Raw genomic sequence first — 25467 nt, 5'->3', positions numbered from 1 at the left:
ACAAGGGTTGCGCAAGTGCTGGAGCCTATCCCAGCTGTCAACAGGCAGGAGGCAGGGTACACGCTAAATTGGTTGCCAGCCAATTGCACGGCATATATTTATACAAACATTTAAAAAAAAAAACTCTTGAACAAGCAGGGTTAATCAGCCGATCAGCATTTTGGCAGTTGGTCCCGTCCCCCCACAAAAGAAAAAAAGAATAGGGAAAAAAAATTATAAATGTTGGAAAAAAATGGCCAAAAAAACTACAATACTATAAACTGTACAAATGGGTGAATCCTCCAGCAGCCATGGCGCGTTCCATTTAGATCCTGGAGTGCAGGGTGAATCTGACTGTAGGTGCCAATAAAGTATTGAAGCAACATCTTCCATGGGGGTGTCCTCACCAGTTGCACAGCTGTCCCACTTCGCTCCAGTCTGTGTGCGTTATGTGTTTGTGAGTCAGAGTGAGGAGAAGGTGCGCCAGCTACAAGAGATGCTGGAGATGGCAGAGCAGAGGTTGGCTCAAACCATGAGGAAGGCTGAGACGCTGCCAGAGGTGGAGGCTGAGCTGGCGCAACGAGTGGCGGCACTGTCCAAGGTCACATAAATACACACACACGTTTGAAACTTCATGACTATTCAAACAAATAGAAGAGTCGGCAAGTAACAAACATCCGTAAAGTATACGTCCGACCAAATCTGACACAATCCAAAGTCTTGTCAACAACCCTAGCAAATTCTAAGGATGAAAGAAATTGCCAAGCATATAAAATAAGGATTCAAAATATGTTAAAAATACATCTAGCCATTGTCTCCACTCTCAAATGTTGAGGGTGTGCCACACCCTCCTCAAGTGTTAAATAGCAATCAAATACGACGAGTTGGCAGTACGAGTACCACTAGTTGGCAGGATATACATGCACTCTGGTCTTCTTAAATCCTCTTAAAAATCTCTCTACATTAATCATTTTAAAATAAGGTTTAAACAAATGATAATGTCTCAATATAAGGCAGAAGCTGTGGTTTAAATATGGTATTTTCAGGGATTGTTAGTAATATTTGTTTTTATTTTTTATTGTTTCTGCTGTAACTGTATATAGAGTCATTTTGTTTGTATCTATTCAATTGTTTTGTCATATATGACAGAAGTTTAAAAAATACTTGTTAAGAGGAAATTGTCCTTGCCAAAAAGGTAGGTGCTAGACCAAGAACGGCTCTTTTTTTTTTTTTTTTTTTGCTTGATCACTACTTTGGGTTTATCTGTGCACGACCCTGACCGTCGTGTTTTTTGTGTTTTGTTTTTTTTTGCCATGGTGTAAAATGAGCCACTGAGCTCATTTGGTTTTGGGGTGACTCTAGGCAGGCAAGTCTCTTAGCTAATGCTCTGTTATCAATGTGGAAGTAATGTATACAAAACACACAAGGATAGAAGGAATGTAGAAGGAATTTGATAAATAATTTGAAGATGTCTTTTTCACAAAAACCTTTGGAGACGAGCACAAAAACTACTAAAGCCTATCGAGAAAGATTCGGCCAGTGACAGAAAGAGAGTTCCTTTGGTTCTGCTGCGTGTGCCCAATCCACTCCACCAGTACCGTGAGTCTCTCGACAACATCTTAATATTATTCTACCATGAGATTAAAACCGTGATAAAACCGAACCCTGCCATTTACATATCGTTACATCCCTAATGTATATTGTATTTTTAAAAAATGTATGTTTTCACCTCACAAGGAATTGGAGGATCTACCTGCATGCAGATGCATGAGTAAGTGTCTCCCCTTTCAGGCTGAGGAGCGCCATGGCAACGTGGAGGAGAGGCTCAGACAGCTGGAGTCACAACTGGAAGAGAAAAACCAAGAACTAGGAAGGGTCTGTATGTGTGTTTGGGTAAAAGAATGTGTGTGTGCCCTGCAGGGTCTCTCTGACCTCTCGGTGTGTGTGTGTATGCGTGTGTACGTGCGTGCTGACTGATGCTTCACATTAGTTAGACGCCTCGCCTCTGTGCTCCTTCATGCATACGCTCAAACACACACACACACACACACACACATCTTTTTCCTGGTTCATTGTTGCATGAATTTGAACTAAATCCACATATCATCCTCGCGACACATGCACCCATTCGCCCTTCCCCCAAAAATGAGTGATTTGCTGCTACAGTTTCTTTAGATTTGGAATAATTCGCCCTAGGCTCATTTTTGGCTCTCACCGCCATTCTGTCAATATTTAGTAGAAGTCGCACTTTGAGAATTTTGGTGTGTTTGTCTGCCTCAAATGATTCAATATGCATCTCTTTTTAGTGCCACAAATATGGCTGTAATTAAGCGAGATACATTGTTTACCGAGCTGACCCACAGTACAGTATACAGTATCTTCTTTGACGAAGCAGAAAATTAAATGCTCTGATCAATCCATCCAGAAAGGTCTCGATTAAGCAGCATACACAAAGAAAATGAAGTCTGGTCTTGTGTGCGTTCGTCAGGCTCGTCAGCGGGAGAAGATGAACGAAGAACACAACAAGCGTTTATCCGACACCGTGGACCGTCTCCTCACGGAGTCCAATGAACGGCTGCAGCTCCATTTGAAAGAACGCATGGCTGCGCTGGAGGACAAGGCGGGGCCAACGCACTTCATACTAGTTTCAAATGAAGTAGCAATTTGCACATTTTATCAATGTTTTGACATAACTTCATTGTCTTTGTGTCTAGAACTCCCTTATTCAAGATCTTGAGAACTGTCAGAAACAGCTGGAAGAGTTCCACCACACACGGGTCAGTGCCCTTGAAATCAATTTGAAACTGATGTATTCAAATAATTAGTCGTTTTCGCCATGGGCTGAAATTAAATACTGCATATAATTATTTATTTTTAATGTTTGGATTTTCCGAGATGTCACACACATAATAATAACAAACACTTCTACAAATAATGTAATTTTGGCCAGTTGGTTGGTTGACTTGGTTGGCAGTAGTGCTACCTATACAGTACAACGAGGAACACGAGCTGTTATGGTTCTATTTGAATATTAACCAATATCTCTATTGAATGCATTATTATAAGGTAGTGGTTTCCTCACTTTATTTTTTTTACTGAATTGACTAATTGGTTAAAGGCTGTTCCATGACTATAAACTACAGGCATTTACTCAAAAGCATTACAAAAGACTCTAACACCAGTAAACTTTTCACATTCTTTTTGATTATCTTTATTTCTTTGATTTGTTGTGTGATTTTGAAAGATTTGACTTAAGGTTAAAAATGTCTTTCATCGCAGGAACGTCTGATTGGCGAGATTGAGAAACTGAGGAACGAGATTGACCATTTGAAACGCCGAAGTGGGGCATTTGGAGATGGAAGTTCAAGTCACCCTCGGTACAAACACATTTGCATACCATAGTACAGTGAAACCTGGACTAATAGGGGTGAGGGGTCTTCTGTTAGACATTTGCCCGTTAATTTAAATTTGAATTTGTGGCCTAAATGCACCCAGCACAATGGAAATGTACTGGAAATAAATGTACACAAAAGTTTCAACATCTTTGAAAAGTTGGCCTTTCACCTTTTCTACCAAGAAATCTTTTTCCACGGTAGCGAGTTGGCGTCACTTTCGTGAGCCACGAGGTTAGCGCACTTCCTTTTACCACCACCTCTGTGATTGGCTGCCAAAAAACAACAACTGTATGCTGTACCAAAGCGCTCAAAAGCAACAACCATAAACATGAATAGACACTTCGCTTTTGAGCTTCATGCTAAGGGCAACACTGAGCTAATCTCCATGCGTTGCCTTTGATAGCAACGTCGCCCATCACAACATGGCCACTATGTAGGCACATCGATTAGTTGACTCTAGTCTTCATATCGGCAGCACGGTGGATCAGCTGTTAAAGCGTTGGCCTCATAGTTCTGAGGACCCGAGCACTCCACTTTCCTCCCACGTCCCAAAAACAAGTAACATTAATTGGCCAATCTAAATTGCCCATAGGTGTGATTGTGAGTCCGGCTGTTTGTCTCCATGTGCCCTGCGATTGGCTGGCAACCAGTTCAGGGTGTACCCCGCCTCCTGCCCGTTGACAGCTGGGATAAGTTCCAGCTTGCCCCGCGACCTGCATGAGGATGGATGGATGGATGGATGGATGGATGGATGGATGGATGGATGGATGGATGGATGGATGGATGGATGGATGGATGGATGGATGGATGGATGGATGGATGGATGGATGGATGGATGGATGGATGGATGGATAGTCTTCATATTTGTGACAACAGCTGGACTTGTGTACCAGTCTGTGTCTTTTGGCTCCACCAATAAATGCTAGCAACCAATGCTGGAATTTACAAAATTGATCATTTATTTCCTGCAGATGTATGTTTATCGAAGCATTGATACATTGTGACAAGCAGAACAATTTCATAATCTTACCCTAAATGGTAGAAGGAATGCAGCCCTATGGGGGCACAAACCAGTGCAATCTGTAGGCCGGTCCCAAGCCCGGATAAATGCAGAGGGTTGCGTCAGGAAGGGCATCCGGCGTAAAAACTGTGCCAAACAAATATGAGCGTTCATCTAAAGAATCCCATACCGGATCGGTCGTGGCCCGGGTTAACAACGCCCGCCCCCGGCACTGCTAACCTGCAGGCGTCGGTGGAAATTCAGCTACTGTGGGTCGAAGACAAAGAAGAGGAGGAAACCGGATCCAGCGTCAGAAGAAAAAGAGGAATGCACAGAGCCTACAACTGAGTGTAGGGACTTTGAATGTTGGGACTATGACAGGAAAAGCACAGGAGTTGGTTGACATGATGATTAGGAGAAAGGTTGATATTCTGTGCATCCAAGAGAGCAGGTGGAAAGGTAGTAAGGCTAGAAGTTTGGGAGCAGGGTTTAAATTATTCTACCACGGAGTAGATGGGAAGAGAAATGGAGTAGGGGTTATTTTAAAGGAAGAGCTGGCTAAGAATGTCTTGGAGGTGAAAAGAGTATCAGATCGAGTGATGAGACTAAAATTTGAAATTGAGGGTGTTATGTATAATGTGGTTAGCGGCTATGCACCACAGGTAGGATGTGACCTAGAGTTGAAAGAGAAATTCTGGAAGGAACTAGATGAAGTAGTTCTGAGCATCCCAGACAGCGAGAGAGTTGTGATTGGTGCAGATTGTAATGGACATATTGGTAAAGGAAACAGGGGCGATGAAGAAGTGATGGGTAAGTACGGCATCCAGGAAAGGAACTTTGAAGGGCAGATGGTGGTGGACTTTGCAAAAAGGATGGAGATGGCTGTAGTGAACACTTATTTCCAGAAGAGGGAGGAACACATAGTGACCTACAAGAGCGGAGGTAGAACCACGCAGGTAGATTATATTTTGTGCAGACGATGTAATCTGAAGGAGGTTACTGACTGTAAAGTAGTGATAGGGGAGAGTGTAGCTCGACAGCATAGGATGGTAGTGTGTAGGATGACTCTGGTGGTGGGTAGGAAGATTAAGAAGACAAAGGTAGAGCAGAGAACCATGTGGTGGAAGCTGAGAAAGGAAGAATGTTGTGCGGCCTTCCGGAAAGAGGTGAGACAGGCTCTCGATGGACAACCGAAGCTCCCGGAAGACTGGACGACGACAGCCAAGGTGATCAGAGAGACAGGCAGGAGAGTACTTGGTGTGTCATCTGGTAGGAAAGGGGAGAAGGAGACTTGGTGGTGGAACCCCAAAATACAGGGAGTAATACAAGGAAAGAGATTAGCGAAGAAGAAGTGGGATACTGAGAGGACTGAGGAGAGGCGAAAGGAGTACATCGAGATGCGACGTAGGGCAAAGGTAGAGGTGGCAAAGGCTAAACAAGAGGCATATGAAGACATGTACACCAGGTTGGACACGAAAGAACGAGAAAAGGATCTCTACAGGTTGGCCAGACAGAGGGATAGAGATGGGAAGGATGTGCAGCAGGTCAGGGTGATTAAGGATAGAGATGGAAATGTGTTGACTGGTGCCGGTAGTGTACTAAATAGATGGAAAGAATACTTTGAGAAGTTGATGAATGAAGAAAATGAGAGAGAAGGAAGAGTTGAAGAGGCAAGAGTGAAGGACCAGGAAGTGGAAATGATTACTAAGGGGGAAGTCAGAAAGGCACTACAAAGGATGAAAACTGGAAAGGCAGTTGGTCCTGATGACATACCAATAGAGGTATGGAAGCAATTTGGAGAGATGGCTGTGGAGTTTTTGACCAACTTATTCAACAGAATACTAGCGGGCGAAAAGATGCCTGAAGAATGGAGGAAAAGTGTTCTCGTTCCCATTTTTAAGAACAAAGGGGATGTTCAGAGCTGTGGGAACAATAGAGGAATAAAGTTGATGAGCCACACAATGAAGTTATGGGAAAGAGTAGTGGAGGCTAGACTCAGGACAGAAGTAAGTATCTGCGAGCAACAGTATGGTTTCATGCCTAGAAAGAGTACCACAGATGCATTATTTGCCTTGAGGATGCTCGTGGAAAAGTACAGAGAAGGTCAGAAGGAGCTACATTGCGTCTTTGTGGACCTAGAGAAAGCCTATGACAGAGTACCAAGAGAGGAACTGTGGTACTGCATGCGTAAGTCTGGTGTGGCAGAGAAGTATGTTAAAATAGTACAGGACATGTATGATGGCAGCAGAACAATGGTGGGGTGTGCCTTAGGTGTGACAGAGGAATTTAAGGTGGAGGTGGGACTGCATCAGGGATCAGCTCTGAGCCCCTTCCTATTTGCAGTGGTAAGGGATAGGCTGACAGATGAGGTTAGACTGGAATCCCCTTGGACCATGATGTTCGCAGATGATATTGTCATATGCAGTGAAAGCAGGGAGCATGCAGAGGAACAATTGGAAAGATGGAGACATGCACTGGAAAGGAGAGGAATGAAGATTAGCCGAAGTAAAACAGAATATATGTGCGTGAATGAGAAAAGTGGAGGGGGAAGAGTGAGGCTACAGGGAGAAGAGATAGCGAGGGTGGATGACTTCAAATACTTGGGGTCAACAATCCAGAGCAATGGTGAGTGTGGTAAGGAAGTGAAGAAACGGGTCCAAGCAGGTTGGAACAGCTGGCGAAAGGTGTCTGGTGTGTTATGTGACAGAAGAGTGTCTGCTAGGATGAAGGGCAAAGTTTACAAAACAGTGGTGAGGCCGGCCATGATGTACGGATTAGAGACAGTGGCACTGAAGAAACAACAGGAAGCTGAACTGGAGGTGGCAGAAATGAAGATGTTGAGGTTCTCGCTCGGAGTGACCAGGTTGGATAGGATTAGAAATGAGCTCATTCGAGGGACAGCCAAAGCTGGATGTTTTGGAGACAAGATTCGAGAGAGCAGACTTCGATGGTTTGGACATGTTCAGAGGCGAGAGAGTGAGTATATTGGTAGAAGGATGCTGAGGATGGAGCTCCCAGGCAAAAGAGCGAGAGGAAGACCAAAGAGAAGGTTTATGGATGTGGTGAGGGAAGACATGAGGGCAGTTGGGGTTAGAGAGGAAGATGCAGGAGATAGGCTAAGATGGCAAAAGATGACACGCTGTGGCGACCCCTAACAGGACAAGCCGAAAGGAAAAGAAGAAGAAGACCCTAAATGGTAGAAGGACACGATTAAATTAACCTGTGTATTTAGCTCAGCAAAAGCTGAATCTAAACTTTCCCGTTTAATATTGTTGTTGAATTCCTGCATAGAATTGTGTGGCATTTTGAGACGTGTTTCTTCTATTTTTTCCACCAATTTGTTTTGTTTTTGTTTTCTGTCAACTCAGGTCTCATTTGGGCAGTGCAAGCGACCTTCGCTTCTCCGTGGTGGAGGGTCAAGATGGCCATTACAGCACAACTGTGATCAGGCGGGCGCAAAAAGGCAGACTCTCTGCACTACGCGATGATCCAAACAAGGTGCAGACAACATTTTGTACTTTTCCAGAGCAACATGAGCCACATTTTAAATGCCCAAAAAGGACTTTTCCATATTCTGCTTTGCTAATATGTTTCTGTGCTCTCCTGGTCTATGACAAGAAGCTCCATGCAGTGATCTTCATGCCTAACTTCATTCTCTACTAACCTCTCTTTATCTGTCTGTCACCTGCTGACATGGACATGCTCTCTAATGTAAGTCCGTTGTTCATTCACATTCATAACTATGTCTTTTTTTTTTTTTTACATCATTATCCATCCGTGTTGTTGTGCTTATTTACTTAATGTTACCGCTCATCCGCTTGTCTGTTGTGCCTAGGTCTGCGGCGTGTTTGAACAGGACTATCCTTCGCTGCGAGGGAGCGTCAGCCACCTCCTCGGAAGTGACATCGACCCCGAGTCCGACCTGGATGACGACGTTAGCTCCACCATGCTCTCCCCAAGCGGACAATCGGACGCTCAGACTCTCGCTCTAATGCTGCAGGAGCAGCTTGACGCTATCAATGAAGAGATAAGGTGACATTGACTCATTCATTTCTACACCTTATCCAGGGTCACAGGAGAGGCGGAGCTTATCCCATATGTCTTTGGGGTAAAAGGCGGGGTTAAGGTGAACTATTCATGTAAATTATCCATGTAAATCTCGCAATGTCAACAAAAGTAAAATCAGTCTAAACCTACATCAGCTTGGACCACGTCCAAGTTCTGCGTAGTAGGTAGACCACTGGTTGGGGTGCAGGCTGACAGTTCGATCCTGAGGTCTGCAGACAACCGTGGTAGATGTCAGACATATTCAACATATACCATTACAGCATCGGTTATTTAAACGTAAAAATATTATTCTGTACACTTCTTTCTTCTTTTTCTTTCAGCTTGTCCCGTTATGGGGTCGACACAGTGTCATCTTTTTCCTCTAAGCCTATCTCGTGCATCTTCCTCTCTAACACCCACTATCCCCATGTCCTCCCTCACAACATCCATCCACCTTTTCTTTGGTCTTCCTCTCGCTCTTTTGCCTGGCAGCTCCATCCTCAGCACCCTTCTACTTTGGCTGTTCCCCTTATGAGCTAATTTCTAATCCTATCCAACCTTTTCACTCCAAGCGAGAACGTCAGTATCTTCATTTCTGCTACCTCAAGTTCTGCTTCCTGTTCTTTCTTCAGTGCCACCGTCTCTAATCTGTACATCATGGCCGGCGTCACCACTGTTTTATAAACTTTGCCCTTCATCCTAGTGGAGACTCTTCTGTCACATAGAACACCAGACACCTTCCGCCAACTGTTCCACCCCGCTTGGACCCGTTGCTTCACTTCTTACCACACTCTCCATTGCTCTGTAAGGTTGACCCCAAGTATTTGAAGTCATCCACCCTCGCTATCTCTTCTCCCTGGAGCTTCACTCTTCCCCCTCCGGCCCTCTCATTCATGCACATATATTCTGTTATTACTTCGCCTAATCTTCATTCCTCTCCTTTCCAGTGCGTGCCTCCATCTTACCAAGTGTTCTTCCGCCTGCTCCCTCTTTTCACTGCAGATCACAATATCTGCGAACATCATGGTCCAAGGGGATTTCAGTCTACCCTATCTGTCAGCCTATCCATTACTACCGCAAACAGGAAGGGGCTCTGCGCGGATCCCTGATGCAGTCCCAATTCCACCTTAAATACTTCTGACACACCAACGGCACACCTAACTGTTGTTTTGCTGACCTCATGCATGTCCTGTACTATTCTTACATATTTCTCCGCCACAACAGACTTGCACATGCAGTACCACAGTTCCTCTCTTGCTATTCTGTCATAGGCATTCTCTCAGTCTACAAAGACACAATGTAGCTCCTTCTGACCTTCTCTGTACTTTTCCACTAGCATCCTCAAGGCAAATAATGCATCTGTGGTACTCTTTCTATGCATGAAACCATACTGTTGCTCGCAGATACTTACTTCTGTCCTGAGTCTAGCCCCCACTACTCTTTCCCATAACTTCATTGTGTGGCTCATCATCTTTATTCCTCTATAGTTTCCACAGCTCTAAACATCACCCTTGTTCTTAAAAATGGGGACCAGTACACTCCTATTCCATTCCTCTGGCATCTTCTCTCCCGCGAGTATTCTATTGAATAAGTTGGTCAAAAAATATACAACTACCTCTTCAAATTGCTTCCATACATCCACTGTTATGTCATCAGGACCAACTGTCTTTCCATTTTTCATCCTGTTCAGTGCCTTTGTAACTTCCCACTTACTAATCATTGCCACTTCCTGGTCATTCACGCTTGCATCTTCAACTGTACCTTCTCTCCCATTCTCTTCATTCATTAACTTCTCAAAGTACTCTTTCCATCTACTTAGCACAATCACCTTTACTTGGTGCTCATTCTTCCCATCTCTATCCCTCTGTCTGGCCAACCTGTAGAGATCCTTTTCTCCTTCTTTCGTATCTAACCTGGTGTACATGTCGTCATATGCCTCTTGTTTAGACTTCACCACCTCTACCTTTGCCCTACGTCGCATCTCAATGTATTTTTAGGTATTATTATTATTATGTATTTTATGTTTTATTTATTATACTGTACACTAAAACAGATTTTTATTTTCTTGTTCAAATTACTTGAAAGAACACGAAACTAAAGGTGTAGGGCTTGCTTTGGGAGTTGGGTGACTCGGGACTTGTCTGTCTCGACGTGAGACTTCACTCAGGACGTGAGGGAAAAGACTTGAGAATTGTCGTTTGCAAAGCAATGACTACAACCACTTCTAGCAGGGGGCACATGAACGAACACAGGCTGGGGATAGATATGTGGACATTTAAATTGCCAGTGGTTATCACTGGCTCATGCTGTATTTAATGAGGATGCCTGCTCATGTTGTCTGTTGCCCAGCCGGCCAAGAGCTGCGCCAATGATCCAGTCATGCATGGATCACTGCGTCCGTCCTCTTCCGCACAGAAATGTCAAAACGTGAAATTGTCAATGCACCACATTTAAAGGGAATTAGAGGAGCCACTTTGTTTAGCGATGAATGAAGTCGGTTGTATTCAGTCCCACAACGGCACCGAAATTTGTCAGTTCAGCGATATTATGAAAACCAGGTCTAACCCCCATCTGCACAGATTTACATTAAATACTGCACCAGATTTACTCCAATCAGGAATATAAAGCCCTTTGCACGTGCTATGCACAGAATGATCCAGGTAGAGAGAGAGTCAGCTGACTTGCGCTCGGACGAGATCGAGTCCCGTATGAACAGTGGTAGCATGGATGGACTCAACGTGACGCTTCGACCACGGGCGCTACCAACGTCGGCCACGGCGCAGTCTTTGGCGTCATCCTCGTCGCCGCCCACTAGCGGCCACTCAACGCCGAAACATCACGCACGCAACACCAGCCATCATCTTGGCATCATGACTCTGGTAAAAATCACACAGACCACGCTAGGTTTTCTAAGAGATGAAACGTTTTGTTTTTTTTAATTAGTGTTTTATTTACTGATAGCCAAGTGACTTGAGGAAACACCGGAGGAAAGTTGCAGTAAGTTTGCATGCAAAAGTGAATTTGTAGAGTTCTTCCTCACTTCCTCTTCCTTCCCTTTCCTGACCTCCGCATCCTACGCTCTAGCTATCTGGAAGTCTTACCTTACCACATCCATAAATCTCCTCTTTGGTCTTCCAATTCCTCCATTTGCGCCTTCCACTTGCTGAGATTTGTGACTTTTTCAGTCACCAGTGGAGGTGGACAAGGCAACGATCAAGTGTGAGACGTCGCCTCCTTCCTCGCCGCGCAGTTTACGTCTGGAAACCAATTTCACTCAGTTCACAGGCAGTCTGGAGGATGGACGAGGGTAAAAACACGATCACACTACAGGAACCGATGACAATTAGCTAATACTATGCAACTGACAGGTTTGTGTTTGTTTAGTTCCTACTCTCAGAGGAGTGAATCCCAATGCTTCATACACATAAGAACAAAGACAGCTAACTCACAGCTGACATAAATTATGTCTAATTTGAGCTAATTGCAGCAAGCAGAAGAAAGGTATCAAGTCATCTATTGGCCGGTTATTTGGGAAGAAAGAGAAGGGGGGTCGAATGGAGCAGAACAGGGATTTTGCCAGGGATGGACAACCCCTACCAGCATTAACAGGTGGGCTCACTGTGTGTCGTCTAGGTGACAGACCTTCATTGTTTTACCAACAATCAATCATACAGGGGTCTGAATTTGGATTAAATTGTTGTAGAGTATTTTTTAGGATCATTATTCTACTTCATTTTCCCAAAGGATAATGTGAGATGCCCCACAATTATGTTTGCAGGAAATAAACAATATTTTGTAGAAAGTCTTCCCAGAACTCTGTATTTTGTCTCCTCACTTTATGTAGTCCATGTTAGTATCCTGATCATTCTTTTCCTGTGGACATTTCCATGTTCTACTCAACTAAGTCACACAATCTGATGCAGACTGTAAACTAACAGTTGGCTATACTGTGAATTTCAGACTTTGACATGGCTGTTGGAGACACTATGACTCTGGGAAAACTGGGCACCCAGGCAGAAAGGGATCGCAGGATGAAGAAAAAGTAAAATTTCATTTCTCGTATTTTTTTCCTTGTCCTTCTTGATTGGTAATCCCGCATTTTCCTTTGTCTTTAATTCCATCTTCAGACACGAGCTCCTGGAAGACGCCAGAAAAAGAGGTTTACCGTTTGCCCAGTGGGACGGCCCAACTGTTGTCTCCTGGCTAGAGGTTCTAATTTTGTATCTTCTGTGCTATGGACACGCTTGTTCTTCTTCACCCAACATTGTTTTTCCCTTCTACATAAGAATTTTGACTTCTTGCCCCTTTCTGTAGCTGTGGGTGGGCATGCCAGCATGGTATGTGGCAGCGTGTCGCGCAAACGTGAAAAGTGGAGCCATCATGTCCGCCCTGTCGGACACCGAGATCCAGAGGGAGATCGGCATCAGTAACCCCCTTCATCGACTCAAACTGCGCTTGGCCATCCAGGAGATGGTCTCGCTCACCAGCCCCTCTGCACCTCTGACCTCCAGAACGGTAAATACGCACTTCGTTCAGATGTGCGTATTAGTTGTTAAGTTACATTAAACTTGTATTTCATTAAGATTATATGCACAGAAAACCTCTTTAGGTTCACCATTCCCCTGCACCCTAGGTGTTAACGCCTTGCATTTTTGGGAGGTTCTTATGCCTTGGCCTGTGTTGGGTTTTTTTCTGCTAACATGAATCGCATGGAGAAGACAACACTACGGAAAGCCATTGGTGCTGTCATTCAATACACTTGATATCCAGCTTCAGGTCCATGTACTAGTATTCTGTTGGACCTCATTCGTAAGATAATGCACACTGGTAAAATGACTTTGGATCACTAGTAGAATAACATTGTTTCTCAACTAATGCCACATTTGGTCCAATAGTATGCAATTAAACGTTATTAATAAACTACTGTGCTGCACTAGTGACACTACCCAACTATCAACTGTTTTCGACCACGTGACGACATCCGGGGCACCTGGCCATGCTGGATGGGTTCACTATACTGGCGCGCCGTTCACTCTAGTGCTTTTGCATATAGACCGGAGTTCCACAAATGTTCGTAAGATTGTTAAAAGTGAGGCATGATGGTTAAAAACACTTTGGAAAGTTATCGGTGCACATTAGATGTTGTTTCAAGAAACAAGAACAAACAAGAAGTGTGCTTTGATCGATAATATCCACCCATATGCCTTGGAGAAACACAAATGGAGTACACAACTGTGGGCGTCGGTAACCTAAGCAGACATCGTCCACTCTCTCCTCTTCTCGACAAGCGCTTATACCGTGGACCAACTAAAGAATTACAAAGGTCTGGAGGCCTACAACCATTTAATCAATGGCTGGGTTCGTCATGCGGCGGTATCCATCGTTAGCAACCTGTGTTTCCGCAGTGTTAAGGTTAGTTTACCACACGATGGAATTTAAATATGTCGCGCATGATTATAGTCAGCGTTGTGTTAAATTATGTTGATTATACCAACGAAAGAGGTGTAGATTATTATTTTTGTTTTTGTTACCGAGAGAGAGACAGAGAGAGAGAGAGAGAGAGAGAGAGAGAGAGAGATTTTCAACCTGGGCGAGTCCCAAATGGAGCCCGCACCTTTTTCTCCACTTCCACGGCTACATTTTCAACTCAACTCACGAAACAGCTAGCGGTGCGGTAACTCGTTTTTGCAAACTTGTTGTAATCAAACAGAAAATACAGATTTTAGAGAAATGCACTGCATTCACACACACGAGTATTGTGCTTGGCTGCTAGATCAGCTATGTTAATACAAGACAGCCACAGTTGTCACCGTTTGGTTGATAACTGCTCCGTTTTCTCGCACTGGTTCTTGATCACAGCTGGCAGTCGAAAGAAAGACGCTTTACAACGCCCGTTCGAGCAACCGAGAACATAGCAGTGCCCCCCCATCCATACGCCTTTCTGAAAAGATTTCTGGTTAGTTACGTGTGTTTACGGGAATTCACCAAACCAAAATGGTGCCCGCATTCTAAATCAGAACGTGTGTGACGTCAGTCGAAAGCATTCTATACCCGTGGATATCTGTCAAACACAAGTAGCCTCCTTATCGGGATACAAAGTCATATATGTTGGTCCTTGATATCCAGTTTGAGGTCTATGTAGTAGTACATTCTTTTGTGCTCACTAGTAAAGCATATTTGTAATACTACTAGGACAACTACATGCTATGACAACTCAAAATCTTACCAAGAATATTCATTTCAATCATTTTTTTGTCAAAATTCAATCTGATTACACTTTAAACTATTTTCACTCCACCGCGACAAGGACCCTGGTGAGGGCAAGTGGTATGGAAAAGGGATGGATGGATTTCAAGTGAAATTTTGCTTGAAACAAGTGAAAATTGTCTAAAACAAAGTTACTTTTTAGGTAATGAGTCCAATTTCAATGTCGTTATATTAGTTTGGTGTAAAAATAAGACATATTCTTTTGAGTCTTTGCAGTGTTAGTGAGTTTCCATCTGCATACTACACGTACTAAATGTTAACTAGTATAATCACTAGTACTAGTGGCACACATTTGTCAACTAGTTCATAGTTTTGCCTCCCTAGTAACATATCGCTGTCCTCGTATTCCAACTCTATTAGTGAGGATAAAGGGCATGACTTTAAGACTTTAAGATGAATATAGAGAATGTTGAATAAATCCACTTCCGTTTGAGCTTTTATTTGATATCCATTATAAGGAAGCTACTAGTGTGTGACACATGCCTACTCGTTGGCCAGAGTTGTTTACTAGTAATGTTGAATTGCATACTTATAGTTGAAATAAAGTTACTAGTAAGACAAAGCTCTACTGGTGCTCAGAAATGTCGTGGTAGTAAAGACAGAGAGCATACTTGTATATAGACCTTAAGCTGGATGTGAAAAATATCACATTAATGCTCCAACAGCTTTCCATAAAATGCACATGTGGTTGCACAAATATAGCCTGAAATACACACCCTCCCTTGGCATCACTCAATACTGTACAATAAATGTTTGTCTGTGTGGTTGCGTGTTTGTTTGTATGCGTGTGCATGTGGACGGGGTGGGGGACGTCGTGTGTGAAACTACACACTGTGTGTGTGTGTGTGTGTGTGTGTGTGTGTGTGTGTGTGTGTGTGTGTGTGTGTGTGTGTGTGTGTGTGTGCGCGCATCCACGCTCCGGTGTGTTCTCGTTCTCTGAGCAGTCCTCCGGAAATGTGTGGGTGACTCACGAAGAGATGGAGAACCTGGCTTCATCCACCAAAGCGGTCAGTACCATCTGGGTGCTCCCCCCCACCACACCCACACACACCCGCCTCTACCCCACTCTCACCAAACACACTCACACACCCCCACTGTCTTTGCCACGACATGCATATGTCCACTAAAAACACACAGACACTACAGACACTTAACGCCTCTCTGTGCTTGTGCTGGTCATATACAGTATGTGTGTGCGTGTGTGTGTGTTTGGTTGTGGTTGTGGCGTGTAACGTGCTTAATGTGATATGTGCGCTGGGGTCTGTGTTTGTGCCAAATCATTTAGATGTGTGATGTAAAGTAGTTCCAAGTGAAAAGTGACGCCTTTTGTACAAAATGCGCGTGTTTAATCACCATGTTCTCTCAACTTGTTTATTGTTCCTGCCATGCTGCCACTCAGGCGAATGAGGAGGGCAGCTGGGCACAGGTGAGGTTGCTGCTCCGGCAAAATGTGGCCGACCACACTTCCATCCGTCCGTTATCTGAGTCGCTTATCCTCACAAGGGTCGGGGTCCGATCACACAGTTTCACATAAATTCCCAGCTCCCGCACATGAAAGCAGTTTGGGAGTTAGACAGTAGTTGCCGGTGCCCTCTAGTGTGCCACGTTTAGCCGTTTTTCTAAACACTGCCAAAACATAACCACTATTGATATTAAGGCATCACGTGTTCCTCAGTCATCATTTTTTACAGATTGACTTTTTATTAAAAATAAAGCAAACAAAAGTTATAATTGGAAAGATTTTGTTTGAATGCAACCTCTAATAAGAAGTACAGTGAAGAAAATAAGTATTTGAACACCCTGCTGTATTGCAGGTTTTCCCACTTAGAAATCATGGAGGGGTCTGAAATTTTCATTGTAGGTGCATGTCCACTGTGAGAGAGATAATCCAAAAAGAAAACTCCAGAAATCACAATGTATGATTTTCAATTATTTCTGTGTGATACAGCTGCAAATAAGTATTTGAACACCTGTCTTTCAGCTAGAATTCTTACCCTCAAAGACCTGCTAGTTCAAAATGCAACTTTTTGGTCATAATTTCACTAACCGTGTTTGGAGGAAGACGAATGATGAGTTCCATCCCAAGAACACCATCCCTATTGTAAAGCATGGTGGTGGTAGCATCAAGCTTTGGGGGTGTTTTTTCTGCACACAGGACAGGACAACTGCACTTTATTAAGGAGAGGTAGACCGCAGCCATGTATTGTGAGATTTTGGGGAACAACCTCTTTCCCTCAATCAGAGCATTGAAGATTGGTCAAGGCTGGGTCTTTCAACATCACAATGACCCGAAGCACACAGCCAGGAAAACCAAGAAATGGTTCCGTAAGAAGCATATCAAGGTTCTGGGGTAGCCTAGCCAGTCTCTAGACCTAAACTCAATAGAAAATCTTTGGAGGGATCTGAAACTCTGTGTTTCTCAGCGACAACCCAGAAACCAGTCTGATCGAGAGAAGATCTGTGTGGAGGAGTGGGCCAAAATCCCTCCTGCAGTGTGTGCAAACCTGGCAAACAACTACAGGAAACGTTTGAGCTCTGTAATTGCAAACAAAGGATACTGTACCAAATACTAACATTGGTTTTCTCAGGTGTTTAAATACTTATTTGCAGCTGTATCACACAAAAAAATTGTTAAAAAATCATACATTGTGATTTCTGGATTTTTCTTTTTAGATTATCTCTCTCACACTGGACTGTGATGAAAATTTCAGACCCCTCCATGATTTCTAAGTGGGAGAACTTGCAATAAGGCAGGGTGTTCAAATATGTATTCTCTTCACTGTATGTACACTTTTCTAAATGCCGTTTGAGGCTGGTCCTGTAAAACATCTGAATTCCAAGCTTCCACAGTAAGAAATAAAAATAAAAAGGTAAACACAAGGTAATATTCACTGTCAAAATATCTTTTTCGTTTCATATTACATTGTCAAAGGTACTCTGTACTCATTTAGATATTCAGTAGTATTCATAAATATTAATATTAACATTGAATGGCCAAAATCTTCATTTTAATAATTGGTCCAATGAGGAAAAATCCCCTGAATAAGTCTTTATATGTGTGTAAACTGTAAATGCAGAATTTTTGTTTAACAAAAAAAAAAGCACGTCTTTTTCGTAAAATGGGTAAGTCCCACCAACAACATAATTAAAACTTTTGTTAATTTTATGTTTCTCAGCGAGTCAGCATGCGTACTATCTGGACCTTGTATCTGTCATGGCTAAACGGATTGCAACCATGATTAATTGTTGGTTGTTTTTTTTTTGCTATGCTTTCATGACCTCTTTTCTCATCTGAAAACGCTTGTGGCTGTAAATAATGAAAAAAAGAAAGACCACACAGTGTGACATAACCGAGATACAGTTTCCACATTTTGAGGTGATTCCCCCCCGGGCAGCTGTTGCGAGCATACAGGCTGTGATTTATTAATCAGACTCTCACATAGTGAAGTCTTTAATTGTTGAAACTCAATAGTGCGCCTCTCCTTGCAGACGCTGGCGTATGGAGACATGAATCACGAGTGGATAGGGAACGAGTGGTTGCCAAGCCTTGGCCTGCCTCAGTACCGCTCCTATTTCATGGAGTGTCTCGTGGACGCGCGCATGCTGGACCACCTGACCAAGAAGGACCTGAGGAGCCACCTCAAGATGGTGGACAGCTTCCACAGGTCCGCAACGTGGCCACGTAGCTTACCAACAGCGACACGGGAGAAGGCTGGCTCAAGTCACATGACTTGACCCGAGTCAGACTCAAGTCGTCGAGTTCTTGACTCAAGACTCGACTCTCTGTTCACAATACATGACTTGACTTGTCCTCTGGCCTTTTTGCATTCGAAAATATGGATTATGTTTTTGAATAAGAGACTGGCAACATGCAAGGTTTGTAACTCAAAGATAAGAGACACGATAACTATGATAGTTAACTTCATCTGTCACTTAAAAACCCCAAAGACAGATAAGCTTCGTTAACAGTTTAGCGAGCTGATGGCTAGCCAAACATAAAGTAAGCTTCAAAAACTGTGCAATTGTGAATTTGTTAGTAGAGCCTCCAGCTGAACACAAGTACAGACACAGTATTGAGTGCAAAGTGTCTAATATACTGCATGTCGTGCCTGAGAAAAACTTTCACTTCCATGACTTGCTTGAGACATAGTGGGGACTCGACTTGACCTGCTTGATTTTTGCCAAGTTAACTAACTTGACACATTAAGGTTAGGACTTGAAACTTCTTAAAATCATGGCCTGGATTTTTTTTTCTTTTTTTTTCTGAAAAACAAAGACAAATATCCATCCATCCATCCATTTTCTTTGCCGCTTATCCTCTCAAGGGTCACAGGAAGTGCTGGAGCCTATCCCAGCTGTCAACAGGCAGGAGGCGGGGTACACCCTGAACTGGTTGCCAGCCAATTGCAGGGCACATAGAGACAAACAGCTGCTCTCACAATCACACCGAGGGGCAATTTACAGTGCCCAATTAATGTTGGATGTTTTTGGGATGTGGGAGGAAACCGGAGGGCCCGGAGAAAACCCACACAGGCACGGGGAGAACATCCAAACTCGACACAGGCGGGTCCAGGATTGAACCCGGGACCTCAGAACTGTGAGGCCAACATTTTCCAGCTGTCGCACCGTGCCGCCCCAGAGGCAAATACTCATATTATATTTATAAATATTTTCACTACTAGGGCACTTTAGCGTAGGCGGCCAGCATCATTGGGAGATGATTTCGGTTAGAAAAACAAGAACAAAAAAACATCCTGTCAAAGCACGACTTGTTTTAATATTTTAGGAAGGGGACTACATGTTGTGACCAACTTCTGGTATGATTATTAATATTTGGCTCTATCTGCTTGTGTGTTCACAAGGGCGAGTCTGCAATATGGGATCATGTGCTTGAAGAGACTCAATTATGACAGGAAAGAATTGGAGCGCCGGAGAGAAGACAGCCAACACGACATGAAAGGTACATTTGCACCAAAGAAAACGAAGATGCGGGAATGTTCACGTTTTGGCTCATTGTAAGGCCTGGTGGCTGATAGTGAGCAAAGCATGGCGACAGCTGCACTTTCATCTGTCACATAGTCGGGCCAAAGAAGGCCAACAATCTCCGCACACACGCAGTGGTGACGCCAAAACAGACATTCTTTCCTGGAGGCTGCAATCAAGTCTCCGTCAATTGCAATGATGTAAAAATTGGCCTGTGTCATACACGTTAATGCACTGCTATACAACAATTAGGAACAAACGTGATGTGTCACATAACTGAAGAATCTTTTAAATCAAAATAGAACCATGCGCAGGTGAACTAAGGTTTTCTGTCAAATTTAAAATGTACCCTCCACAATGTTCACATAAAAGCCTGTTGTGTCCCCGAGTTCCACAGCACACAGAGTCATGCGGCGTGCCCTCTCACCCTTTTGACCTTAAGCTGTGGACATGAACTTGATTCAGCTGTTGTTCAAATCGGACTCCCGGCCTGTTTAGACACGCACACACACGCCGCCTGTTCCAGCGTGGAAAGTTTACCGACAGCTGGCCTGCAAACCAACAAAGGGAGTGTGCCAGGCACTTGACACTGCTGCGGACATCCATATTACATATTATTTCTTTATCTCCCTTGCTCATGCTCTCTCTCTCTCTCTCTCTCTCTCTCTCTCCCTCTAAGCTCTCTCCCTCTTTATCACGGCACCCAGTGCTTTGCTAGATACCCTCATATGATCCTTCTTCCTGTACATAAGTACAATGAATTCACTTATCCTCGCTTTAGATGTGTTGGTGTGGACCAACGAACAAGTGATCCACTGGGTCCAGTCCATTGGTTTGAGGGAGTACAGCGGCAACCTGCTGGAGAGCGGCGTTCACGGGGCGCTGGTCTCCCTGGACGAGACCTTCGACTACAGCAGCCTGGCGCTCATCCTGCAGATTCCCATGCAGAACACACAGGTGCTGAACAGCGAAATACACCCTCCTTCCTCCATACATACAAATACGAGACAATGTTACAAAATGTAGTAAGCACAAAAAGAAGGTATTTACACGTTTTCGGTACGAAAGATTTTTATTCATTTATACGGAAGAACAGTTTGTCAGTTCAAAGGGTCACATGCAGTTTTGCTTTGACAGGGTTGAGATCAGTGTTCTCAAGTTCAACGCCGAATCAGAAATGTTGCTTTGTGGTGGAAAACAAAATCAATTAATAAATACGTTTAAGTTTGTTTGTGTTGGTTGTTGCTGTTGAGTACTTATTTAGGTTTTTTTTTTTTGTGTGTTTTCAGGCCCGGCAGGTTCTGGACAGGGAGTTCAACAACCTGTTAGCCTTGGGGACCGACCGCCGACTCGAGGAGGTGACATAACGCGTCACATTGTCGATTTCATCCAAATGTTGTTCACGATTGTCTAGCCTCAACTTCTGCCCACCCCGCAGAGCGGAGACGACAAGTCCTTTCGTCGCTCTCCGTCGTGGCGCAAGAGGTTTCGAGCCCGGGAGGGGGTGGCGGGGTTGGGGATGATGGCGGGCTCCATGGAAACGCTGCCCGCTGGCTTCCGCATGCCCTCCATGTCCATGCCGCCCTCCATGAATCTCATGCCCAAAAAGCAGCTCCAGCCCGAAGGTGGAGACTGACCACGTGACCTGAACTTCCTGACGCGAGTGTGAATGTTGTCTCAACTAACTGTGTGCTGTGCTCTCTCTTGATAACCCATGTGTGCCAAGCTCCGCCCCCGGCGTCCCCGAGGCTCGACCCCTCGACAGTGCGGACCTACTCGTGCTAACTCGCTTTGGCTTACTAACAGGAACCCTGATGCTAACAGGTAAGATTAAACTACAGAAATAATGGAAACTGCTAAATTTATTGTATGTGCATGTCTTTTATATGTTTGGTACGAAGCAGTAATGATCGAGAATTGTAAAAAGAAGCATGGCAACCAAAATATTCAGAAGAATTCTTTGTCAGTATAATGCCACCTAGTGACACGGTGCAGCAGCTGTAAAACATTGGCCTCACAGTTCTGAGGACAAGGGTTCAATCCCGGCCCTCCCTGTGTGGAGTTTGCATGTTCTCCCCGTGCCTGCGTGGGTTTTGTCCGGGCACTCTGGTTTCCTCCCCCAACCCAAAAACATGCATTAATCGGAGACTCTAAATTGCTGCTAGGTCTGATCGTGAGTGTGACTTTTGTCTGTCTCTATGTGCCCTGAGATTGGCTGGCAACCAGTTCAGGGTGTACCCCGTCTCCTGCCCGTTGACAGCTGGGATAGGCTCCAGCACTTCCCGCGACAATCGTGAGGATGAGCGGCAAGGAAAATGGATGGATGGAAATACAGAATAAATCCAGTGATCAAGTATGGTATAGTAAAGGTAATTATAACTGCTCGTGTACCACAAAGTTTTTTTTTCAGGTATGGCACATATTTATTTAGGTGGATGACAGCCAGGTGTTGATTAGCAGGGTCCAGCATCCATTTTCTCAACCACTTATCTTCATTAGCGTGAAAGGTAACCTGGAGTCCATCCTTGCTGACTTTTGGGGAGACGAGTGGTACACCATGGACTGGTTGCCAGCTAATTGTAGGGCAAACATAAACAATGAAACAGTCACAAATCATAATTTGGAGCCTTGGACTAATTAACATGTTTTGCGAATGTGGGAGGAAGCCAGAGTACCCACAGAAAATCCATAAAAGCACGCGGAGAGCCTGGTGCTGAGTTTCAAACCCGGAACCTCACTAGTGTCAAGCATGCCAACTAAGGTCCGATTAATATGGAATTTTTGAGGCCAATTCCGATATTCGACAGAATAAAATTCTGGAAACAAATTTGTTTCACTTTACAACAGTGAAAGATTGGGCAAAAGATTTTTTAAAACTGTTTGATTGAATGTCTTTTTTTTTTCTTAAAATCAACAAAATTGGCACAAAAAATGCCCCTTTTTTCTGATTCGAAAAGGGCTAATACAGACTGATTACTCGGTAGGGCCCTAATGCTAACCACTAATCCACCCCCCGAGTCTGACTTCCTGTCTTCTGTCTCCCAGTGCATCTTCATTTCCTGTATGGACACGTGCTTGTGGCCTTCTGAGAGTGTGCTACCAGGGTGCCAGTGGGGCAGGGGGTTCACTCCTGTGACGGCCGGCCCCACCTCGCGACTTTCACGCCTCACTTCGGACACGTGCAATACTGAGGCCGAGTCTGACCCTTGAACTCTTGAGAGCGGCCGCGAGCTGCTCTCGCTGCTGTAAAGAAGACTCGCCTCTGGTCTCTCCCAGTTGAACCCAGTGCTCCCAGTAGCCTTGTCATTGTGGTTTTTTTGTGCTCCCCGAATTTCAGCTGTGGGTCATCATCATCGTCCTCTTCCTAAAGTCTCAACATGACCGACACACCACTACAGATTATCCTTCTATCGGTTATGCAAGGTATTACTCAATGATCGTATCTGTACTGTATATAAAATGGATGATTACGTTTTTTTTATAAAGTATATATAAATATAAATATATATATATATATATAGGAAATATATATGGAAAAATGATATAATGGCTGTATGAAACCTATCGCCCTGTATTCAGTAGTGACTGTTCTCTCATGATTTCTTTGTCTTTGTGTCAGCGTGTCTTGCTGTATGATGTAAGTGTGCGAAGTATCAGTGGGAGGAGCTGACGACAAAGTGTCACTACGAGTTCTCCTCACAGGTTCATGGGTCCAATTTCAGACTTCTCTGTTCCCTTCCATGCTGTCCTCCTCTTTTGACACCATGCCCCCCTCCCCTTTCCTGCGTGACACTGTGTAGCCTAGAGTGGAGAGGATGCTGTTATCAGAGGAGTGTGCGTGTGTGCGTGCGCGTATATGTGAACGATACGATCATCCGACCCGCGCTATGTGGCTGTTTGGTGTAAACACTGTAGCTCCTCTCTGCCGCTGCTCTGCATCATTTCGATTATATCGTGTGATAATGTGAAACTGCTCCAAATGATTGCCGATTCCTGTCCAATCACTTCCTGTTTAGTTGCCATGGAGACATGCCAGTGAGGAGTCAGTACTTTTGGCTGCCCTCATTCAGTGAAAACACACTATATGAACCAAGTGAAGTGCTGAATAGGTGTACAATTGTTTCTCTAGTTTAGTTTTTTATTTTTATTTTTTTTTCCAAGGTGTCTAAAAGGTGTAATGTGCTATGTGGCAGCTATGAGTACTGTGTGTTTACTCCAGGTGTGAAACAATGCTGACATATCAAGATTTTATTATTTGGCTATTTAAAAAAAACAAAGTACTGTTATCTATGACACTATATCGACATGAGTAAAGCATTTTTTTAAAAGAATTGACTGTTGTGTTCCTTTGTGCTTTTACAGTTAGACCTCCAAAGTTCACCCCTCCCCCTATCCAGTGAAGAAAATAAGTATTTGAACACCCTGCTATATTGCAAGTTCTCCCACTTAAAAATCATCGAGGGGAGATAATCTAAACAGAAAAATCCAGAAATCACAATATCTAATTTTTTGAATGATTTATTTGTGTGATACAGCTGCAAATAAGTATTTGAACACCTGACAAAACCAATGTTGATATTTAGTACAGTAGCCTTTGTTTGCAATTACAGAGGTCAAACGATTCCTATAGTTGTTCACGAGGTTTGCACACACTGCAGGAGGGATTTTGACCCACTCCTTCACACGGATCTTCTCTCGATCAGACTGGTTTCTGGGCTGTCGCTCCCTCCAAAGATTTTCTATTGGGTTTAGGTCTGGAGACTGGCTAGGCCAAGCCAGAACCTTGATATGCTTCTTTGGGAGCCACTCCCTGGTTTTCCTGGCTGTGTGCTTCGAGTCATTGTCATGTTGAAAGACCCAGCCACGACCCATCTTCAATGCTCTGACTGAGGGAAAGAGGTTGTCCCCCAAAATCTCACAATACATGGCCACGGTTATCCTCTCCTTAATACAGTGCAGTTGTCCTGTGTCCCATGTGCAGAAAAACACCCCCAAAGCATGATGCTACCACCCCCTTGACATATACTGGTTTATGGATGATTTCAAACCAATCCAATTGCTCCAACAGTGAACCTTTTTTCACCAAGCTGCTTGGCAATTTCTCCATCGCCCTTTCCAGCCATGTGGAGATGCACAATTTTGTCTCTGGTGTCTTTGTTGGTCTTGGCCATGTTACAAGTTTGAGTCTTTCTGATTGTAATGGGATGGACAGCTGTCTTTATGCAGCTAACAACCTCACACAGACGCATCTGGCTCAGGATAATACATGAGTGGAGATGGAATTTTAAAGGCAGACAAACAGGTCTTTGGGGGTAAGAATTCTAGCTCATAGACAGGTATTCAAATACTTGTTTGCACCTGTATCACAATAATAGTAAGTTTCTTTCGGCTTGTCCCTTTCGGGGTCGCCACAGCGTGTCATCTCAGATGAACGCACATATGTTTGGCACAATTTTTACGCCGGATGCCCTTCCTGACGCAACCCTTCTCAGGGAGTGACCTGTATCACAATAATAAATCATTAAAATATCATACATTATGATGTCTGGATTTTTCTTTTTAGATTATCCCTCTCACGGTGGACATGCACCTATGATATAAAATTTCAGACCCCTCCATGATTTCTAAGTGGAAGAACTTCCAATGTTCCAGGGTGTTCAAATACTTATTTTCTTCACCGTAATTCAAGCAAACTATTCAGAAAATTTCAGTATGTCTCAGAATTTCAAGGTTGAATTACAATTTTGAAATTCCCACGACACTATGCTGATTTTTTTTTATTCATTATTATTATTA

The 25467-nt window shown here is 43.8% G+C and overlaps 1 protein-coding gene and 1 long non-coding RNA gene across 2 annotated transcripts in view; one reads left to right on the top strand and one right to left on the bottom strand.

Moving 5' to 3' along the window:
* ppfia4 (PTPRF interacting protein alpha 4) overlaps positions 1 to 23954 on the top strand; it is an 80509-nt gene extending 56555 nt beyond the window's left edge. Inside the window, exons 8-29 of the mRNA XM_061833372.1 lie at positions 446 to 580; positions 1771 to 1854; positions 2468 to 2599; positions 2694 to 2756; positions 3259 to 3356; positions 7743 to 7872; positions 8231 to 8406; positions 11072 to 11300; positions 11383 to 11418; positions 11607 to 11728; positions 11909 to 12030; positions 12382 to 12463; positions 12549 to 12630; positions 12736 to 12936; positions 15633 to 15695; positions 18178 to 18353; positions 19551 to 19648; positions 20453 to 20628; positions 20961 to 21029; positions 21110 to 21296; positions 21398 to 21495; positions 22717 to 23954. Coding sequence (XP_061689356.1) covers positions 446 to 580; positions 1771 to 1854; positions 2468 to 2599; positions 2694 to 2756; positions 3259 to 3356; positions 7743 to 7872; positions 8231 to 8406; positions 11072 to 11300; positions 11383 to 11418; positions 11607 to 11728; positions 11909 to 12030; positions 12382 to 12463; positions 12549 to 12630; positions 12736 to 12936; positions 15633 to 15695; positions 18178 to 18353; positions 19551 to 19648; positions 20453 to 20628; positions 20961 to 21029; positions 21110 to 21296; positions 21398 to 21456 — 2520 coding nt within the window. The 3' untranslated portion in view covers positions 21457 to 21495; positions 22717 to 23954. The remainder of the gene's footprint in view (positions 1 to 445; positions 581 to 1770; positions 1855 to 2467; positions 2600 to 2693; positions 2757 to 3258; positions 3357 to 7742; positions 7873 to 8230; positions 8407 to 11071; positions 11301 to 11382; positions 11419 to 11606; positions 11729 to 11908; positions 12031 to 12381; positions 12464 to 12548; positions 12631 to 12735; positions 12937 to 15632; positions 15696 to 18177; positions 18354 to 19550; positions 19649 to 20452; positions 20629 to 20960; positions 21030 to 21109; positions 21297 to 21397; positions 21496 to 22716) is intronic.
* LOC133507854 (uncharacterized) lies at positions 471 to 11689 on the bottom strand. Its single transcript, XR_009796925.1, has 3 exons — positions 11523 to 11689; positions 1733 to 1824; positions 471 to 571 (listed from the first exon to the last, which is right to left on the bottom strand). It is a non-coding gene; the product is annotated as an uncharacterized LOC133507854 (long non-coding RNA).
* Positions 23955 to 25467: the final 1513 nt, after the last annotated feature.

This window comes from Syngnathoides biaculeatus, chromosome 10 (assembly GCF_019802595.1).
Source record: "Syngnathoides biaculeatus isolate LvHL_M chromosome 10, ASM1980259v1, whole genome shotgun sequence".
Lineage (NCBI taxonomy): Eukaryota > Metazoa > Chordata > Actinopteri > Syngnathiformes > Syngnathidae > Syngnathoides > Syngnathoides biaculeatus.
The sequence above is the reverse complement of the archived record's forward strand: the minus strand, read 5'-3'. Positions and strand labels throughout refer to the sequence as shown.